The sequence below is a fragment of the Gallus gallus genome, chromosome 2 (genome assembly GCF_016699485.2).
Source record: "Gallus gallus isolate bGalGal1 chromosome 2, bGalGal1.mat.broiler.GRCg7b, whole genome shotgun sequence".
NCBI classification, from domain to species: Eukaryota; Metazoa; Chordata; class Aves; order Galliformes; family Phasianidae; genus Gallus; species Gallus gallus.
The window spans coordinates 27,346,194-27,366,150 of NC_052533.1; the positions used below are offsets into that span (position 1 = coordinate 27,346,194).

Genomic DNA, 19,957 nt, shown 5'->3' on the forward strand with positions numbered 1-19,957 from the left:
CTTTACTGTAAAGAAAATGACCTTTTTTTCCTTCTCTTTTTGTATTATAAAGGATACAAATTAGGCTCCTATTATATGAGGAGTTTATTCCACACTGCTGAAATGTGCAACTTCTATCTGTGGACTGGGGACAATCATGTAAAAAGTTGCAGGAATGTACTTAGTTCTCAGGGTGGGTGGAAAGGTGACAGAGCGCTGTGAGTCTTTCCTGCTTGCAGTCTGTTAGGTTGGAGGGTTATTATTATTCTTAGAGCCAAGGGATGTGGACATCTGTCAGCTTGCTTCCCTCACATGTTTTGCAACTGTGTGTGGTCCTCTAAATGAAACGATTAGCTATGTGGTCTTGTATTCACGTACCAATTCAGAGCTGGCTGAACTCTTGTCAATTAGAAAGTATTTTGTTATGGGTGGGTGAAGTGGGGATACATAAGTACTTTAAGAAAATAAACCATGACTTTAAAATAACATTTTAATTCTTAACCTCCTGTGCAAATTTTAGATTTGTTCTTTTAAAATGAAAGTGTATGCCAAATTAACAGGTCTATTTTTAAAATGCAAGCTTGCTTTATAGCAGCATGCTCCACTGGATGATAATTACTGTATGAACAGCTGCTGTGGGAGGTCAGGAAAGTCAAAGAGGAAGAAAAGTAGCCACTGACATAAGAATTTGGGTGATCTCAAGATGTGGTTGGTTTAATGCACAAAACCTACATTACTAAGAAGAATGCATTTATAAGATCTACTAGGAAGCAGTGTTTACAAACAAAAGTTGTTACACAATTAAGGACAGTGCTATATACTCATCAGTAAGTGTCCTCTGATTGCACAGGTGTTTATGGAAAACTTATTGGGAGGTTGTCAGCTGATGCACAGTAAGCAAAACCATATTTCATGACACTGAATTAAGAGATTTACTTTGTTTACTGGTTAGTTAACTTTCCAGATTCATGCAGACTTTCTTAGATTCAAGATTATCTTTGTAACACAGCAACTGTAAACACACATACTTTACAGAATAAAACTCAGCACTGCTATCATCATGCAAATCCTTCACAACAGCAATGTCTAGTCTGTATGCCTTTTTCAGGAGCTACAATGCATAGCATGAAGTACTTTCCAGTGCTAGCAGAAGTATGCACTCCTCTGACTTAGTATTCCTACCAAGATAACCTAGGTAGACAACTTCATTTGCTTTTCTTTTTCTTTTTTCTTTTTTTTTTATTTGCTAGATAAGAAATGTCATCTACCAGGCTCTTAAGAAGTACCCATTAAATGGATTTTTCTTTTTCAATTATCTAGAAACATTTTGTCAATTATCTTGCAGCTCACATTGGCAAAACTTGTCATAAACTTCATACAATTGCCAGATTCCTATAATGATGGAACATATGTTAAGAATACCCCCAAATCCCTTAAAGGAAAAAAAAAAAAAAAATCAAACATGGTCTAGACCAAAAGATATTTAATGCATGTACAATGAAAGGAATCTAGTGATTTTTTGAATTCACTGGTCACAGTGTCACCCTCTCTTTCAAGCTGTTGCAAGTAGTTCCTCCACTTTTAAAGCTGAAAGGCCATCTTCTCTCCTATTAGCTTTTGTTTTAACAGTCCTTTCAAATCCACAGCAGAACAAATGTTTCTCCATGAGCCGACTGATAAGTGAAATTTTCTTTAACTACCTATCTCTCAAATAGACCCAAAGCCTTGATATTACTGTCAAGAAACATCTAACACTTTGGGTTTTTTTTTCCCCCTCCAGATTTTGACAAGACATACCATTCAACATATTCTTAAATTATTCAAAACAAGTTTTATACAATCTTCTAGTTAGCCCATAAAGAAATAACTTTTGAACATTTACCAGTTAAACTGAAGTACCACCAAATTGGAATGGGTAGCCTCAGGAGAGTTTTGAAGGATATCTTAAACAGATAATACACTGTTAAATGTTATTTTTCCATTAGTTTAATAAAATCTCTTTTTTATTTTTTAAGCAAAGAAAATAAGTCACAATGAGTCATAAACTCAGAAATGTGATACATAGAAAGCAAAATATATAAAATTCATAAATATAGCACTAGTTTTACATGAGTGATAACTTCTATATTAATTTAAAGTATGCAAAGTTAAAAGTGAACTTAATTAAGTCTCAGAACCTCTAACCATTCAAAGAAGCAATCCCCATCTTACCCATAAAACCTTTACTTCCCAAAGCAAAAGAAACCTAACCTACTAAAACATGAACAAAGTGCATCCAGTTCCTGTCTTCTCACACTGCCAACAAATTGCCATGAATTTTCCTAGATATGGCTATTCAGTTCAACGGAGAACACAATACACAACACATTAAAACTGTTTAGCAGAGTAGGCAACATTTCATCAAGGTGCATTCACATGAATAGGTAGTGGTTTGAAAACCAAACCAATACATTTATATATACGAATTCAAATTTTCATACTTGGAATATGTCAGAGGTAGTAAAAATGTTTCTGAGGTAGGAAAAACCAGTAGTGCGTTCTGTGCAACACACAGACCTCTGCAATTCAGAGTAGAAGGCCAACAGAAGCTATTTTGGACTTCTTTCCCAAGAAGTTTTAGCAGGGGAGAAGAGAGATGCCCAGGTGAGAATGCCTGGTTTTTATCTATATCTACCTCTCTTTTCTCCATTAGGATGATTAAAAGGAAATAAAGGGAAAGGAATAAAATGCAAAACATATCTGCAGATTTTCTAGTTGGGATGAAATATTGGAGATTCTCATATGCTGCTGTATCTAAATGCTTAGGGTGCTTGTTAAAACTGAACTCCAGAATTAAGATTTAATATCTAAATTTGACTTTCTTATATGGGCTAAAAAGATACTGACAAGTCACCTTCGTTTAAATACGATTTATGAGGTTCTTTAAGATCAACACTATACTTCCACAAGGTTTAAAATTTGTTTTTACACTGTCAAGCATTTACTTTAATTGATCTATCACTTGTCCCCAAGTCTCACCTGCAAAAGAAGTTAAAGATCTCTAGTCATTCTTCTTAACTATGAATTCAAAATACAACAAATTACAGCCAAATATAGTGAGCATGAATATTTAAATAATTTAAACAAAAATTAGATCTGTGAGACAATCCTGTAGCATCACAATGAAATGCTTTCGGAGAGGTCACCATCAACACAGAAATAATTTCACGCACTATTGATAGCCACTTAAAATATATATGTACCATAGCAAGAAATAATAGAACTGATGTTCAATGTTCTTTCCTTCAGGTAGGGAAAAATGATTTCATTGAGGCCTGATTAAAGTGATCTCTATTTTTGTATTCAAATGATTCTTTTGATACAATATATGTGTAGATTCACATAACTAAAGAAAACAGTAGAACAGATTTCATTTAATAAGCGTTGGTGGTACATAGAATGTCTTCCTCTGAATTTTTTTATGGTAATATTAGGTTGACTCTTAGCTTGATCTTACTTTGAAACACAACTAAGTTACTGCAATGTGATATGTGCACTGTTGTGCTCTGTTAGTATTTACACCAAGAGAGCCTATGCATGTACCAGACAAAGGTTTACAAACATAAATATAGATGGAGAGACTGACTGCATCACAGTGATATCTGAACTAAGTCTTTGTTCTAGGATCTGTAGAATGAGAATATTTAAAAATAAACATCATAGGTATCCTCATGAGTTGATATATAAAATAAATAGCTTTATATTTTGATAATTGAATGGCAATTTATAGCTGAAAAGCACAGTCAATACATATGAGACTTACCACACAGTTTCACCTGTAGAAAGTGAGTTACACAAATTGCTTCAGACAGTGTGAGATTAATCAATTCCATCACCCCCAAATTAATTATACAGCAATTATTTTCTGATGTTTTAAATGTCTTCTGATTATGTCTTACTCAGTAATTCCCAAAGTGTCTACATCTTAATATGATTTCCGACACTGTAACAAAAATTGCTGATTGTTTCTTACTAGAATAACTTTTTTCACACTCTAAAGACTTAATCATCCATTTTATCAGTTCTTAGGTAATAGTTCTAAATATCCCCAAACTAGTAGAGACTATTTTTAAGTATTTATATAGATTTATTAAGTTTAGTTATGAGTAGTAATTTCCACACAGCCAAGAAAAAATGGCCACCTATGGGAAGCTTTTGAGTATCTGTAGGTGATAATTTAAATACAAAGGCATCTGCACTCTAAGGTAATAATTGTAAGTTTGTAAGACTTTCGGAATGCAGAGGTCCCAAACTTTTAGACACTTTCTCAGAATAAAATAAAATAGAAATAAAAACAAACATGAAATATGAGGTCAATAAAGAGAAATAAAAGCAACTTAGGAGAAAGACAATATTTTTAAATGTATTTAGATTCCAGATAAACAGAGAAGAGACTTTCTAGAAGATAATGCAGGTTTTAGGAACAGACCTAATTTCAACTGCTTCTAACTGGATTTAGATACAAACTTACAGTTCAGTGTGGGCCTCCACATTGACCATTAGTGAGTTAATTAGGTCTGTAAAAGAACTAATAAACATACCATTTTAAGTTTATAAACTTAAGCCCGATGAAAAGTCAGGAACATAGATCAGAAAAAGTGATGAGAGGATCAATTCCAGAGCACAATATACCAGTTGAGGTGGCAGTTCCACAGTGGTTTCACATTATAGTACTGATTTTGCAGATGGGTGGGAATACTGAGGCCCTTCCAAGAAGGAAGTATCTTAGCAGACAACCTTAAGTGAACAGTAGGAGCCACTGGGATAGGATGGTTGGGTCAGCAAAGTCTATGATAGAGTGAATAAGAAACATGAAAAGAAAACAAATAACAGACTGATTGCCTGAATTAGGGTCACACCCAGCAAAACAGAACTTCCTGACCTTGCACTAAAGAATCAAATCTCTAGATTTTAGAAAATGAACTTCAGATCATAAATTCTTGACTTTTTTTGATTGCAAGTACTAGACAAGCCCCTGAGCAACCTGATCTAATTAGACCTACTTTGAGCACAGAGGGCTGGTTTGTTTGACCTTTAGAGATCCCTTCCAGTCTAAATTATCCTTTGATTCCTCAATCAGGAAACATCCGTTTGATCTGTGTTTATCAAACATCTGGTGTCTGAGACCTTTGGGTGCTAGCACAAAACATATAAATAATAGTCACTAACTGCCAATTTTTCAGAAGTTTAATATAAAGTTGTAATACAAGGCATGGTTTGGTCAGCCTCAGATTATTCATTGGCTTCTAAAAATACCATTTTTCCCCTGCTAATATAAGAGAGTACAGGAAAAGCAACAGCATCAATAGTATAGTAGACCTGCAAAAGAAAGAAATCATCAGAATGATGATAATGATACACAGATAATCTGATTTATTATAAATCCAGTCCATGTTTTAAAGAAGCGTTTTTACTGGTTAGGAGCTGAAGCCACTGAAAAAAAATTTTGACAGCATGGAAAGAAATTATTTACTACTTCTGCAGCACTAACAACAATTAAAAGTTATTTTAAGTGTAAATACAAGTACCTGAATACTCATAAAAAGGGTGGTGGGACAACTTCTGATTCTTGTACAATGGGCCATTAAAACTGTTCAATTTGTCTCTTGCAGATTTCTGCAGCATGGAATGCATCACCAAGGGGACACAAAGCCAATACAGTAGCAATAAGCTGTGCCTTCTCAATATCATGAAAAGAAGCACGGCTAGAAAATGTCTTCCTTGCAGGAACCACCTACTGGGGCTACAGATGGGTAGCACAAATTAGTGCTATCAGAGATCACAACATATACAATGAATGACAAAATCTGTACCCACATGGATTTTACAATGAAGCATATAGCCCCACTCTACTGCTATTTTTCTTATGTCCAATTTCTAGGACTTCCGATGATAACAAAAAAAACTCCCACTGACACATATGAAAGACGAGCAGTGTATGTAACCCTGTTGCCTGGAAATAGTAGGTCCAGAAATAGTTGGCGCTAAATTTTAAATAAAATTATAGAACTCTTTCAACCTTTCTACTCTCACTGTGTAAATGTGAAAGTATTGTAAATCTTGTTGACAGTTATTGCCATATCTATTGGCACACAGTCAGAAGCAGTTTGAAAAGTGTTGTGCAGCATAGCTACTGCCCATTACCTGTCTTTCTACATTTTCTTACAATTTATTTTCACCCCAGCAGGCAGCACCTCACAATGCCATTAATTTGTTGGGCAGCTCATGCTTTCCAATACAGCCTGCTTTACAATGTGCTCTTATAAACAACCTGGTGGTTTACTGGCAATGCTTGACAGTGTCAGGAGGGAGGCTATGATTTAAAGGCAGCAGGTAAAAATGGAACAGTTCACTGGGACACAGTCTGACTGAATTTGACTTATCATCAGCACAAGTACACAAAGTTACCAGAATTACACTTAGTCTCCATAAATATCTGATTGAAACAACACTACCACAGTGCTTTTTGTAGTTATGGTTGGACACATGCTTTTCATGCTTTTGCTATACCACATTCCCTAGCACATCATGGGTACTTATTTGAAGGGGGGGGGAAAAATAAAGAATCTTAAAATTAATCATAACACCAACTATGAAGAAAAAACCTACAAAAATCTCTCCTTGCAATGTAATTAGTCACTAGTAAAATACTTGCATGATGCCAATATATATTTATAGCTGAAGCACACTTGAATGATTAACACAAGTTATGGCAGAGTGAGGAAAAAAGAATCACAGAACAAATGTAGCTTTTCCTTTAAAAAAAAACAAAACAGCAGACAGAACTTGACATTTTTTGCTTTACTATATGCTTCCTTTTCTGCATCTTCTTTTCTTCTCGTACACAAACATAATTTTCTCTTGTAAAATCCACTTCTACCTCCAGTGAGTAATACAAGTGTATATACAACCAATCTGTGATCTTACTGGGTTCTTCATAAAATGAGTGCTTTTGGAATATTTTACCTTAAAAAAAAAAAGTAATACTCCTGTATACATTAAGTGAAACTTGCTCTTCTGTAGTTACTCAAAATTAAATTGCTGTCAATAGAACACCTTTTGCATTAACAAGTAATAGGAAACTAGAATGGATCAGAGGGCATGATTATGTGCCATGGCAGCCAAAAATGATCTGCTAGAATACTCTATTTTTATTTCTGTATCTTTAATCTGAAGATATTAGGCACCTAGGGCAGAGTTAAATATACCAACAATAGGGGTAATACACTATCAGACATTCCTAGAGAATACTTGTCTGCCATTAAACAAACTGAATATTTCAGAATGGCTGATTCAGCTTTTTGTACAAAGGTCACAATGCAAGAACATGTGTCTGGCATCAGAAAATATTACTGAAAACCTAAACCATATATGCACAAATTTGGTCAAATCTAGGATTGTTAGGGGGGATGGCAATCACCCACAACATTCACATATACAGGAAGGATGGAGGAGTTAAAACAGTCTCAGTCTTAAATTTTTCCAACCTTTCTACTTCATTTTTATCATTTTCCATGCGTTTGCTTTTAACAGACCAATTCCTTAACTCACACAGGAATCTAAATTACAGTAATCACATACATTCCTTTCCCCAAGAAAGGAAACACCTGTTGCAGTTAATTGCTGACTTTTTGTAAGCTTTTGGAAAAACAATAACATTTACAAATAATTTATACCTGAAAAACTTCAGAAGCAGAGAAATACATCAATTATAAAACAGATAAGGAACTCACAAAGTATGCTAAAACAGTAACAGATGTTTTCACTTTGTTAATTAAAGAAAAACTCTGCATTAAAATACCATAATAGGATAAGGTGGTTTTTTTTTTTTTTTATAGCTAAGATGGGGGCTAGTTTTCAGACAGGTTTAGCTTTCTTCAATAAGAGTTAATTATGTCATATATATGAGAAATATGATTTTTAAGGTGTATGTGTAAATGAATCAATATACATATCTGTAGAAGATATATGCAATTTTTTTTTAATGTTTGTTATGGAATGAAGTATGGCTGAAGTAGAGGAAAAGGGACTTAGTTATGCGATTACAGAACTTAATGTGTCAATTAAATGTATCTGTTGAAGTACGCAGTCACACTAACATTTGTTCTCTGAAACTTGTTATTTTTTGTCATTTGCATTTAGAGATACAGAACATATAGAATTCTGCCCTGAGCTATGGCATGTTATAACTCCTTGGTATAAGTCTGACAGTTTCACTGCAATTACTCTAGAAAGGAGCAGTGTCCCAGTGCATTTTGTACAAACATTCACATTTTAAGAACAGCATAATGAATTTTAAACAACAACTACTGGCCTGTTATCTTAGAAAACTGAATTGTAGACCAATCACACCATGATACTGCCACTCTGCTGGGTAAGCCGCCAAGACACAGTAGCATAGGTTGGAGAAAAGACCAGAATGAAGAAACAACCGAATTTACAAAAGATGAAGTTTGGCTTTTCTTTTCATGTATAAAAAAGCTATTGTATACTTTTACATCTAGCCAGGTATATTTTCAAGTAGAAGTTTATCTATGTAAAGACTCAACATCAGCAAATATGCAGCCTTCAGTACTGGAAGACAAATGGAAGAAAAAAAAAGCTTGCACAAAACTGATCAGTTTTGCCACGATGAAAATGATGTGAATGGGACATCTAAGCATAAGATGTCACAACTCTTATTGTTTATCACATCTTCACAAACTGCATGGCTGCCATACAAGTACTGACTTACTTGAGTGAATAAGGTAAAAGAGTCACACCAGCAAATCAGATTTAGTCATTGCGCCTGTTGTGAAAGATTTCAGACCAGCCTTATGCAGATGTAAGGAAGACCCAGCCCAAACTTAGATAAGATGCTTCATCAGACACTGTAGAGGGGCCTGAGCTGCTCCAAGAAGTTGGTTGAATGTTATTCTAAGAAGCTTGGCCACATCAGCAGGATGAAGTTTTTACTTTTTAGCAGCCAGAGTCCTACCAGAATACTGCATTAATGTTGCTGACACAGAACTTAGCTTAGTTTGCAGGTTACACTATAGGTATTCCCTAAAACAGTAAGTAACTTCCTAACTTCCTACTTTTTGGTTGGTACTTAACATGCCATCCCTCCCACCTTCACCTAGCTCTCTGTACAAACCAATTTACTTAGGCTTTTTTTTTTTTTTTTCTTTTTATACAATAGCTAGAGTTAATTTCACCTACTGCATTTAAAGTCATAGGACTTATACATGTAAATCCTTGTACTTAGAGGTAAGATCGTCCTTTATGCCATTTTAATCAATCTTCGTCATGAGTATGTTACTTAATAGCTCTGTCTTCCTATAGAAAATGAGCAACTTAAGGGAAATGAAACTTCTCAAAGATACATTTTCCTTCTGGCAGTCTGTGAAATAAACCATAATTATCCTCTTTCAATGAATGGCGTTTGAAAGAAAATGAACATTCTCTGCTCCAAAAGGTAAAATACAATGACAATCTCAATTGCCTTGTAAATAAAAGGAAATGGTTTTTCTGCTATGATCTACATTGCACAGAAACATATATACATGCTATATAAATATAAAACCAAATCAGACTATCAATCCATTTTTCAAGATCCTACTCCCTTATAGCAATAAAAAAATCAGTATTTCACACAAATATAAATGCAATTCCTTGTTGCAAAAAGATTCTAAGTGAATTATAGACTCTATCCCCCAGGCTGATGGGAGTACTTGTGCAAACAAGGCTCTTTTTTGAATTCAGCACCTCTTGAGTATTAAAAGTATACAGAAGAAAAGAGGATATTGTAAAGCTCTGCTGTTGGGAGGGAGAGAGAGGGAAAGCATCTTTTTATCAGCATCATCAAAATATGACAGTCCAGTGGTACATTCACTTGTAAGGAGAACTGCTCTCTTTAACAGCATGGTAAATTGAGTATTTTGCCAAGATCTTACAGATAAATAGGTGCGATACACAATTTAACTGAATAAATAGGATAAAGTGTCATTTACCCCTCCTTGATATCTGAATCAGCTGATGCATTAAATGTGTGCACACAGAAAAAAAAAAAAAAAAAAAAAAAAAGGAGCCAAATCTGCTGTCAACAGAAGCTAAAACAGTGCAAAGATACTTGAATACCATCTTACTCCTCAGCCAGCTAAAATGCAAGCTCTGAGTTAGGAACATTACCTATGCACTGAAGAAGTCTTTATAGTTGCACTTACCAGAGCCAACATTTTGCCGAGTAGTTCAGCACCTTTCTCACTTCTATACCCTGTCTAAACTCACAAATTATCACTTAAAGTAAAAGGAAATAAATAGAAATTTGTTAATGCAGAAATATGAAGTGACTTTTCTTTCTTTCTATTATTATTGTCTCCACAAATATAAGACACTGCTGATTAGTGGTAACACATGACAATGTCAAGTGCTCTACTCCACAGCTCCCAAAGGAACTACCAAAAAACCAGTAACTACTGTACCAGTGGAAACAACTTACAGTCACATCCTGACTTTTGCAAACCAGTGAGTCCTGGATATACAGAAACAGATGCGCCTACATGAGCAAACTGGCAAGAGTTCCTTGCTCTTTTTGAATCTGCAGGCTCACCAAAGCCAATAATCACTACTTTGTACACTGATGAGCTACTCCATGCAGCTGCTCTCAGTACCCACTGAGCTCTTGCTGGAGATATGAAGTAAAATGCCTGGTATGGTGGCTAGTTGCTGTTATTCTGCTGACAAAAGAGCCATAATGGCTGAGTGTGTGTGCAAAGGAAATGGAATATTTCAGCAGGCCATTCAGATTTTTAAAAGGTGACAAAATAATGCAGTCTAAACAAGGGGCAGTTCATAACTCCACTGCATGCTACTCCATTTCCCAACATTCCTTATAATACAATCCCCCAAACAGCCATTCCTCAGCTCGAGTCCTCAACACCTGGAAGCTATACTCCAGTCAGGACCTATACACTGGAAAGACAGATACTCTGCCATGGTCCTTTCTGCATAGTAAATTAGTGACTACAGCATTCATGAAAGATGTGAGACACATCAGCACCAGATCTAGAAAAGAGCGCGTTTCAGCTCAAAGTCTCATCTGGCAGAGCAGCACCTGGTTCCCATTCCTGCTCCAAGGACCGTGTATTAACTAACTGTTGCCACATGCAATACTTACTGAAATTCATTTCAACATCTAGTCAGCTAGAAGTGAGATGTCTCACCTGGCCTATCACTCAGATTTCTCTTAAAATAAACAGAAGTACCTCAAGCGAGCATTGTATTGTACCTAGCTTAGACCCCTTCTTTGAGTATGTGATAAATACTTGTGGTGATTCTGTCTATTTACCACAGGGATGATTTTTAGATACTAAAGTTAATGGTATCCAAAGCTTGACAAGACCTTACAGGCATTTGATTTCCTGTCAACAGCACACACACACGTATTTTAGACAAGAAATTTGATGTTTAGCATAAAGCTCCAGTTTATGATTTAAGATTTTCAGAATATCTGTGGTGCATGCTTGGACAGAAAAAAAAAAAAAAAAAAAAAGGGAAATACAATAAAAAACAACCAAACAACCCCCTCCCCCCCCCCCCAGTTTGAACAAATTCAGGAATATATTTCAAATGCTTAAAGTCTGAAGAAATATCTCAATTAGAAGAGTTAACTATTATACTTAGTGAATTTCTCTGTCTTCCTAGTTTCCATCGAGGACAGAAAATGGTTTTCACAGAAACATGAAAAATGCTGTTTTCAGAGCATGTAAGGAAAATTTAGGAAAGAAATTAAAAATTCATAGTACAATAATCCTATGGTATTTTCCAAGCAAAGAAATTCAGATATATAACTAGATGAAGTAGATATGTAAGTGAAATATTCAAAGAATCTTAGATTCATATAACACTGTAACTCATCATACGTATGTCTCCTATGTTTTCGTGCTAGAAATAAGTTCTGAATGATTATAGAACTTAACATTTAGATAATCATAGAATCACAGAATATCCCAAGTTGGAAAAGACCCATAAGGATCATCGAGTCCAATTCTTGGCTCTACACAGGACCACTCAAAAATCAAACTACATGTTTGAGACTGTTGTCCAAATGCTTGGGGCCATGATTTCCCTGAGGAGACTGTTCTTCTACGCTGGATGAGGCTTTGAGCAACATGGTATAGAGGGAAGTGTCCCTGCCTACTGCAGGGGGTTTGGAACTAGATGATCTTAAAGGTCTCTTCCAACCCAAACCATTCTGTGTATCTACGATAGCGCCCAACCACACACTGGTGAAGAGTGCTTTCCTAACACCCAACCTCCCTGCAGCTTCATGATGTTCTCCTGGGTCCTGTGCTCACCAGAGAACAGAGATTGGCAACTCAGGAGAAGCTGTAGCTGCCATAAGACTTACCTTCAGTTTCCTCTTCTCTGAGCTGAACAAACCAAGTGACCTCAGCTGCTCCCATAAGCCTTTCCCTCTAGAACCTTCACCATCTTTGTTACCCTCCTTTGGACACTCCCTAATAGTTTTATGTCCTTTTTGTACTGTGGTGCCCCAAACTGCACTCAGTACTTAAGATGAGGTCACACCAGTGCAGTGTAGAGAGGGAATAATACCAGATTCTTCTGAACATTATGCACTTAATGCTTTGACTTTATTACACATTTAAATAGATACATAAACAAACATATGGATACTCCTTCCATTTTATCTTATCTAGGATCTGAAGTTTATCTACAATAATCCTTCTAAATTTAACCTATTTTACTGTTTATTAATTAACTTCTTTTCCTCTCCCATTCTGATCTTTGTGTTAGATAACTTGTAGGCCCTCTTAGGATACTTTCAATAGGAAATGAACATCAATTCTAGATTCTCTTTCTTCATATTTCTTTCTTACTATTACAAATACTTTTTTTTTTTTTTCCTCAAAAATAGGAAGTTTCGAACAGAAGGCAGTCTCTTTGGTTAGCTAGCACTTTTGTAGTCAACATTCATCTGAAAAAGCGGTCTTCCTCTTTGCTTTTCCTAAGAAATGCATCAACACGTTTTCTATTACTGTTTGGTGCTTTCTCTTTTCTTGGGTTCACTGTCATTTTTCTGTTATCCTTCACAGAAATGTAAACCTTTACATATGTTACACATCAAGGTATTTCCAGCATAAATATCCCAACTGCATCTTTGCTTTATATGCAGATATCTCAGTTTGTGTAGAGATTCTTCCTGAAAAAGGACCATAAGTGCTTTGGAAGCTATCTAGTAATTTTGAGCCTAGCACAGAACAGTGTGCAATTACTAATTAATTCTTTTGCAGTTTAGTTGATTTAGCTACTGTTTTTTCTTGGGTAGAAATATTTCTGCTTGCTCCAATTCTGAATATTAAATGTATTACCTCAAGTTGCTGAACGTGTGTTTTGATAAGGTAGTTTGCTAATTTACCATTTTCCCCTCCTTTCTTTAAAGTAACAGAAATAACTGACATTATTTACAACATTACTACATTGTAGTTGTGGATCATATCAATACTATGTATTTTCTTCAAACTAAGTATATATATACGTATAAAAATAGCTAATTAAGATTGTCAAGGCAGCAAGTAATGAAAATATTTTATTTTGATGCTCTGTCTAAACAACCCTGTTTCTCTATGTTCAACAGCCTTTCATATACAGAAAGGAAATACCTATTTTTAGTTATTTTTCCTCCATGATAATGTGCTAACAGGTTGCTCAAAACTGCCTAAACAAGTTAAAAAATAAGAAATATAATGTATTCTATCCCTTATTCATAGCTTTCCATAATTATAGTCTTATAAATGCTTTGCACCATATCATAAAAATATAAACTTTCATGATACTGAATTTACACTGTATGCTGAACTGGAACACAGTTTCTAACTTCTTCAATGTAATTAATTCATATTTAGAGAGCTCAAAGTTCACAATATTTAGTGACTTACAAACAGCAAATAGAAATCAAATGGACAAAGTGTAGTTTTTGAAAGACCGCCAGAAATGCAATTAGTGTGCTAGCCCACAAAGCTGACAAATTATTTTGAGAATTCTTGCCAGGAATCCACTGGTTATGTGGAAATTTGGGATGAAATGTTTCTTTTCTCTTGTAGAATGGAGTTTAATGAAAAGGGTATTGTCTCCTTTTCTACCATGTATGGACATTCCGAAGTGTTATAAGGCCTTCAAACTATGTGTGTACCCTGCTTTTGACTGTAAAACCATGTGTATACAGACAGCTCACTATTTCAAAATTTTTGCATTTCATTCAGAAAATCAAAATACAGTTATTAACCAAGATTTCCATACAGAGTTATTGAATTAGATCAGTAAGCTTAGTTTATGCCTGGATACTGGGATATGGATGCATATTGTCTCAAAATAGTCTAGTGGTCTGGCACGTTGTTGAGTAATAGCTCACTGCAGGTCTTTCAACAAGATGCACAGATCAGCTTGTTAAGTATCAGTGTGCCTGATGATGTACAAAATACAGAAGAAGGAAATACTGCACTGAAATATTTACAGGCTAACATTTTCACCCATTCATAGTCCATAGACACAGCCCTCAAGAATGACTCCACTGAGGTGACTGAAATTATTCATGCAAAAAAGGTTATGTAGATGCTTGCAATGATGTCTTTAGAGTCTGAAAACCTCAAAAGAGAATCCATTTCAGGACAGAGCTCTAACTGAACTTCAACAATGAAAGCAAAACAAAGTGTAACAATACCCTCCTGAAGGACTCCTACTCTACTCAGCAAAATGTTTATTCTTTTGAAAATTTCTCTATTAATATCCTCATATCACAAAAGGCTTGACATATTTATTTAGTGTCTCTGTGAAGAAGAAAATTTTGCTGCTTAACACCTAACATAAGTGGCATATCTTTCATGGAAGATACTGTCATGATTCAATTTATGTTTTGGATGTCACTTCCTAACAGTAAATATAGTTATTTATATTTATGTTTCTCAACTCATAATTTAGTTTAAATGCAGTATGTTCATATTTTTTGAGCAATAATTTTTGGCATTTATCAATATCTGTGTATATCCAAGTCAAATTCCTGTCCAAATAATAGTCAAGGATGGTTCACAGTTGTATCTAAATTCTGTACTTAGAAAAAAAGAAATGACTGCAGTTAGATCATAGATATGTATGATTTAGCAAATAAAGAAAAAAAAATACAACACAAATACTGCAAATGTCAGGCTCTTAAGTCAAAGTACTAACTGAATTATCTACCTTCATGGACTGACATACATCTGTAGTTATACTATTTTTTTTTCCTGATACATCAGCTTTGTACAATACAAATGATTCAGAAATTAAAATTAAATCAGAAATTAAAGTTAGATTAGAAAAAAAGACTGTAATTCTGCAAAATAAAAAATGCCCTATTTCTTTCCATTAACAAAGAATTCAATAATATTTAGAACATTATTGCTCAAAAAGGTTTTCTTTCCAGCGATTTACATTAATTATGTAAATACATTTTCATATATGTTTTAATTTGAAAACATAAAAAGCAATTCAATATAAAAATATGAGCACTCTGAAAGGAATGTCTCCTATTTTAACATGTTGGCTTATGACATCAAAGGCAGATGTTGGTGGTATGGCAGTAGAGGCTGAACCTTCCAATACTCCATTAACATTTGTTTCTGTAGGACAGATGGCAGCAGAGGAGCAGTCTGAGAAAATGGTGTCTGAAATGGAACCGTGTATGAAGCAAAGGTGCGGAACCAAATTACTCCATGCGGAAAAAATGCACCCTTTGATATATATTGATGCTTGTTGAACATTTATGGAAACCAAACAGTGGATGCCAGCACAATGATGCGGGAGGTAATGCGATTAAGCACTGGCGATATCAACATGGAAGACAAGTCACATCCTGAATGGCTATGCACAGCTGTCACAGCATGAAATGAAGAGACTTGATCAGCTCAACTGAGTGAATCTAGTAATGTTGGTAATTATGTTGAAAAAATCATGTTTTGTAGCTGAGAATTTTCTCTATCAAATAGTGTTATTGTACTCTTTGTATCAGTTGTATTTTTATTGGAAATAAACAGGAGGCATTACCTTTGGAGCAGCCCTTGTAACATAATACTACCCATGTTCTCAGTGATGAGATACAGGTACTCTACTCTACTGAGGAGTCAACCTCTGCTTTGAAACTAGCCTTGGTTCAAACTATTTTCATCCACAGCACATAGTTTCTACAGTATGGCACTTAATTTTGCATTATGAGCATTTCCATAGCTAATATAGGTCTTCTAATAACTTTGATATTTTTTGAAGTCTTTGATATTATCATCATTATTATTTCCTGTCCAGGAAAACAGAAATGTGTAGCAATACCCTCTAATACGGGCACCAAATATAGTCACTAGTTTGAAATCATGCTACATATGTAACAGAGAACAATTAAAGAGATTATAATAATTTGTTTTGTTACTATCAAATGCAGAATCGTCCCATCTCAGTATGTTTAGAAGAAATACAAAAGGAAGTATTTTGTTCAATCCATTACCCATTAGCTTGCTTCTGTCTCCTGAACACTGGAACAGTGTATAGAGATTGAAGCATATGTAGAAGCAGCAGAAGCTCAGCAGCTGGTAAGATCTCAGGTGACAGAGCATATTGGTAAGTTACTTTGAGATACAACGTGTGACAACATGTGAAATTACAGAATCGCAGAATGTAGGGGTTGGAACGGATGTCTGGAGATCATCTACTCCAACCCCCCCTGCTAAATCAGGCTCCCTACAGTAGGTTGCACTGAAAAGCATCCAGGCAGGTTTTGAGTATCTCCGGAGGAGACTCCACAGCCTCTTTGAACAGCTTGTTCCAGTGCTCCATCACCCTCAAAGTAAATAAGTTTTTCTTGCGTTTTGATGAAACATCCTATGTTCCAGTTTGTGCACATTACCCCTTGTCCTGTCAATGGGCATCAGGGAAAAAAGCTTACCCCCGTCCTTCTGACAACTTCCCCTTAGATATTTATAAGCATTGATAAGATCACCTCTCAGTCTTCTCTTCTCCAGACTGAACAATCCCAGAGCTCTCAGCCTTTCCTCATACAGGAGATACTTTAGGCCCCTAATAATCTTTGTGGCCATCCTCTGGACTCTATTTAGGAAAGTCTTTCCTAAATTGAGGAGCCCAGAATGGCACACAGTACTCCAGATGTGGCTTCACCAGAGCAGAGGTAGAGGGGGAGAATAACTTCCCTTGACCTGCTGGCCACATTCTTTTTAATGCACCCCATGATACCATGGGTCTCCTTGGCCAAACTGGTACATTGATGTCTCATGGTCAACTAGTGTCCACCAGAACACGCAGGTCCTTTTCCACAGATCTCGTTTCTAGCAGGTCAGCCCCTAACCTGTACTGATGCACACAGTTATTCCTGCCTATGTGTAGGAATCAACACTTGCCCTCCTTGTAATGTTCCCTAGGGTAAGGAACCATTAGGCCCTTCTCTGCCCAGCTCTCCAGCCTGTCCAGGTCTTGCTGAATGGCAGCACAGCCTTCTGGTGTGTCAGCCACTTTGCACAGCTTTGTATCATCAGCAAACTTGCTGAGGGTGCACTACGTCCCTTCATCCAGGTCACTGATGAAGATGCTAAATAAGACCAGACCCAGCACTGACCTCTGGGGAACACTGCTAGATACAGGCCTCCAACTAAACTGTGTGCTACTGATCATAACCCTGTAAGCTCTGCCAGACAACCAGTTCACAGTGCAACCTCACTGTACACTCATCTATCACTTACTTCCTAAAACTGCTTAAACACACAGTAGCTGTTGGGTCCTCACACATGTTGCAAGCTCAAAGCCATAGAAAACTACTTAATTCCCAAACATTTATCATCCAGGCAAGCTTGCTAGATTCAAATCACACTGCATATTAATTAAGATATAACTAGTGATTTAAGAATTGCTTCTGAGGAAATATAGAAAATAGGATATCCAAAACCAGTAACAGAACCATGGTAATATCAGGCAGTTAAAGTCATGACCTTTATTAAGTCTAAGGATGCTGGAACCACAGAAGTAGGTGATACTACTTCCATAGAATAAAAAGTAAAGGAGTTAAAAAAAAAGTTTTTGAAGTCTCGTCTGTTAATCCCTCAGTGTGAGCAGAACATTATTTTTAAATCACCACAATTTGTGATATATAATGATGTATTAAAACACCCGGTGTTCAGATTCTGTGAAGTAGAACAGAGATTACTATTACTATACCGTAAGGGTTTCTCAAAAGTTACTATTATAATAAATATATATATATATATATATAAATATAAGGAGCAAATTCTCCTAATCACCAGGAAAGTAATGAGTACTGAAAGGAAGGATGACACCCATGTAAGCAAGCTATGGCATATGCAATGAAGAACTGCACACATCATCACAGTATGGTAACACAGAAGTAGCTTGCTCTTGTTACCCTGAAGTATTTTTCGACAGCCTCAGGACAGTTTGTTAGAAACAAGGCATGATTATTCCCAAGTTTTATGCACACTGATATTTATAAGCATTTAAAATGCTAAGTAAGCATTTTCAGACTCCCCAAAACTCCAGGCACTTTTAGACTAGTAGAAAACAGTGCCACATGGTGTGCTTAGTCTGCTAAACAGGTAGCAACCTCTCTAAAAAAAAACACATTTGCAAGTCTATAGATTGTAATTGTCAGCATGTCTCTGTTTATGACTGTGCTCCATTGCTTTACATCAGAAAAACTAAATGCACAAGAAAACAAATTGTTAAGAGCTGTCTATCCTTTCTCTTGACAAGAAGCAACGCAAGGGCAATTATACAACTGAGTTGACTGTATGGAGCTAGATGGCCAATATTAATCTTTAAGCATACCTTGGCATACAAACTTCAGTTCCTTAGCATCTGTGACAGTGGTTCTTTTATCTGATCTCTTCTTTTCTGTCCGGCGATGGCTGCGTCTTTTCTTTGTCTCCCCCCAAAGATTTGATCCACCATGCATGCTTGGGATGTTCAGAATGGCAATTCCTTCCAGAGAAATATTGATCAAGTCTAGCTGAATCCCATCACACTAATTAGCATGGGAAAAAAAAGGGGGGTGAGGGGGGGAAGAAGACAGAGAAAGAGAGCAGTAAAAGAGAAAGAAAAATCAGAATGTTCTACTAATCAGACATTCTTCTTCAGCAGTTCATCAGTGCTAATGGTTTATTGGTTTATTCAATGTTTATACCTAAAATATATATTTACATTTGTAAAGTATGCAATAGGTGTATTAGGTATAGGCAAATCCTCACTGAACAGGCAAATCATGGTTCCTATTCAAATCCTGACTGCTTGATTAAGTATGAGACTACGTGGTACAGCCATCTTGTTACCTGATACCTATACACTGACCTAATTGAAATACAGTTGTAGCTACATTCCAGCTATTAAGCTACATTCCAGCTATTAGCCGACAAAAATTTGTACTGCAAAACTTGCTACAGCAATAACTAGTACCCCCTGCATACAAGGTCCAAGCAGGCCGTGAGAGCACAGAACACCACACAGATATTAGTTTCAATCCAAAGGCACAACCAGTAAATTAGTGTAGAGCTAAGCCTGACCACTAACCCATTGTAAGAGGTACAAGTAACAAAATGTTGATGCAGATACAACATCTCTCAACCCAGTACCTCCATCAACAGTAGTTACACTAGTTCTCTGAAATATATACCAGTGCCAAAAAAAAAAACAGAAAAAAAAAACAAAAAAAACATGTCCATCTTTGGAATGCTCGTTGAGGTTTTTCAGTATTTCCTGCACATTTAGACAAAAGAGTACTATTCAGGAATATGGGCCCAACTACAGTTTCACCTGCGCACGGAAGGTAGAGCATCCAGTTCTACTTACTAATTCACTGAACCAGGCAAAGTTCCCAGGATTGGTCAATAACTTG

At 35.9% G+C, this 19,957-nt stretch overlaps 1 protein-coding gene across 10 annotated transcripts in view; it reads right to left on the minus strand.

Moving 5' to 3' along the window:
• Window positions 1–19,957, minus strand: part of DGKB (diacylglycerol kinase beta) — a 343,763-nt gene that overhangs the window by 66,356 nt on the left and 257,450 nt on the right. For 9 of the 10 annotated variants that reach the window (XM_046937766.1, XM_046937763.1, XM_046937764.1 and 6 more), the window contains one exon: window positions 18,895–19,090. In XM_046937766.1, coding sequence (XP_046793722.1) covers window positions 18,895–19,090 — 196 coding nt within the window. Of the gene's footprint in view, window positions 1–18,077; window positions 18,234–18,894; window positions 19,091–19,957 lie in introns of those variants that run through there. The other variant, XM_046937774.1, reaches the window with a different exon arrangement.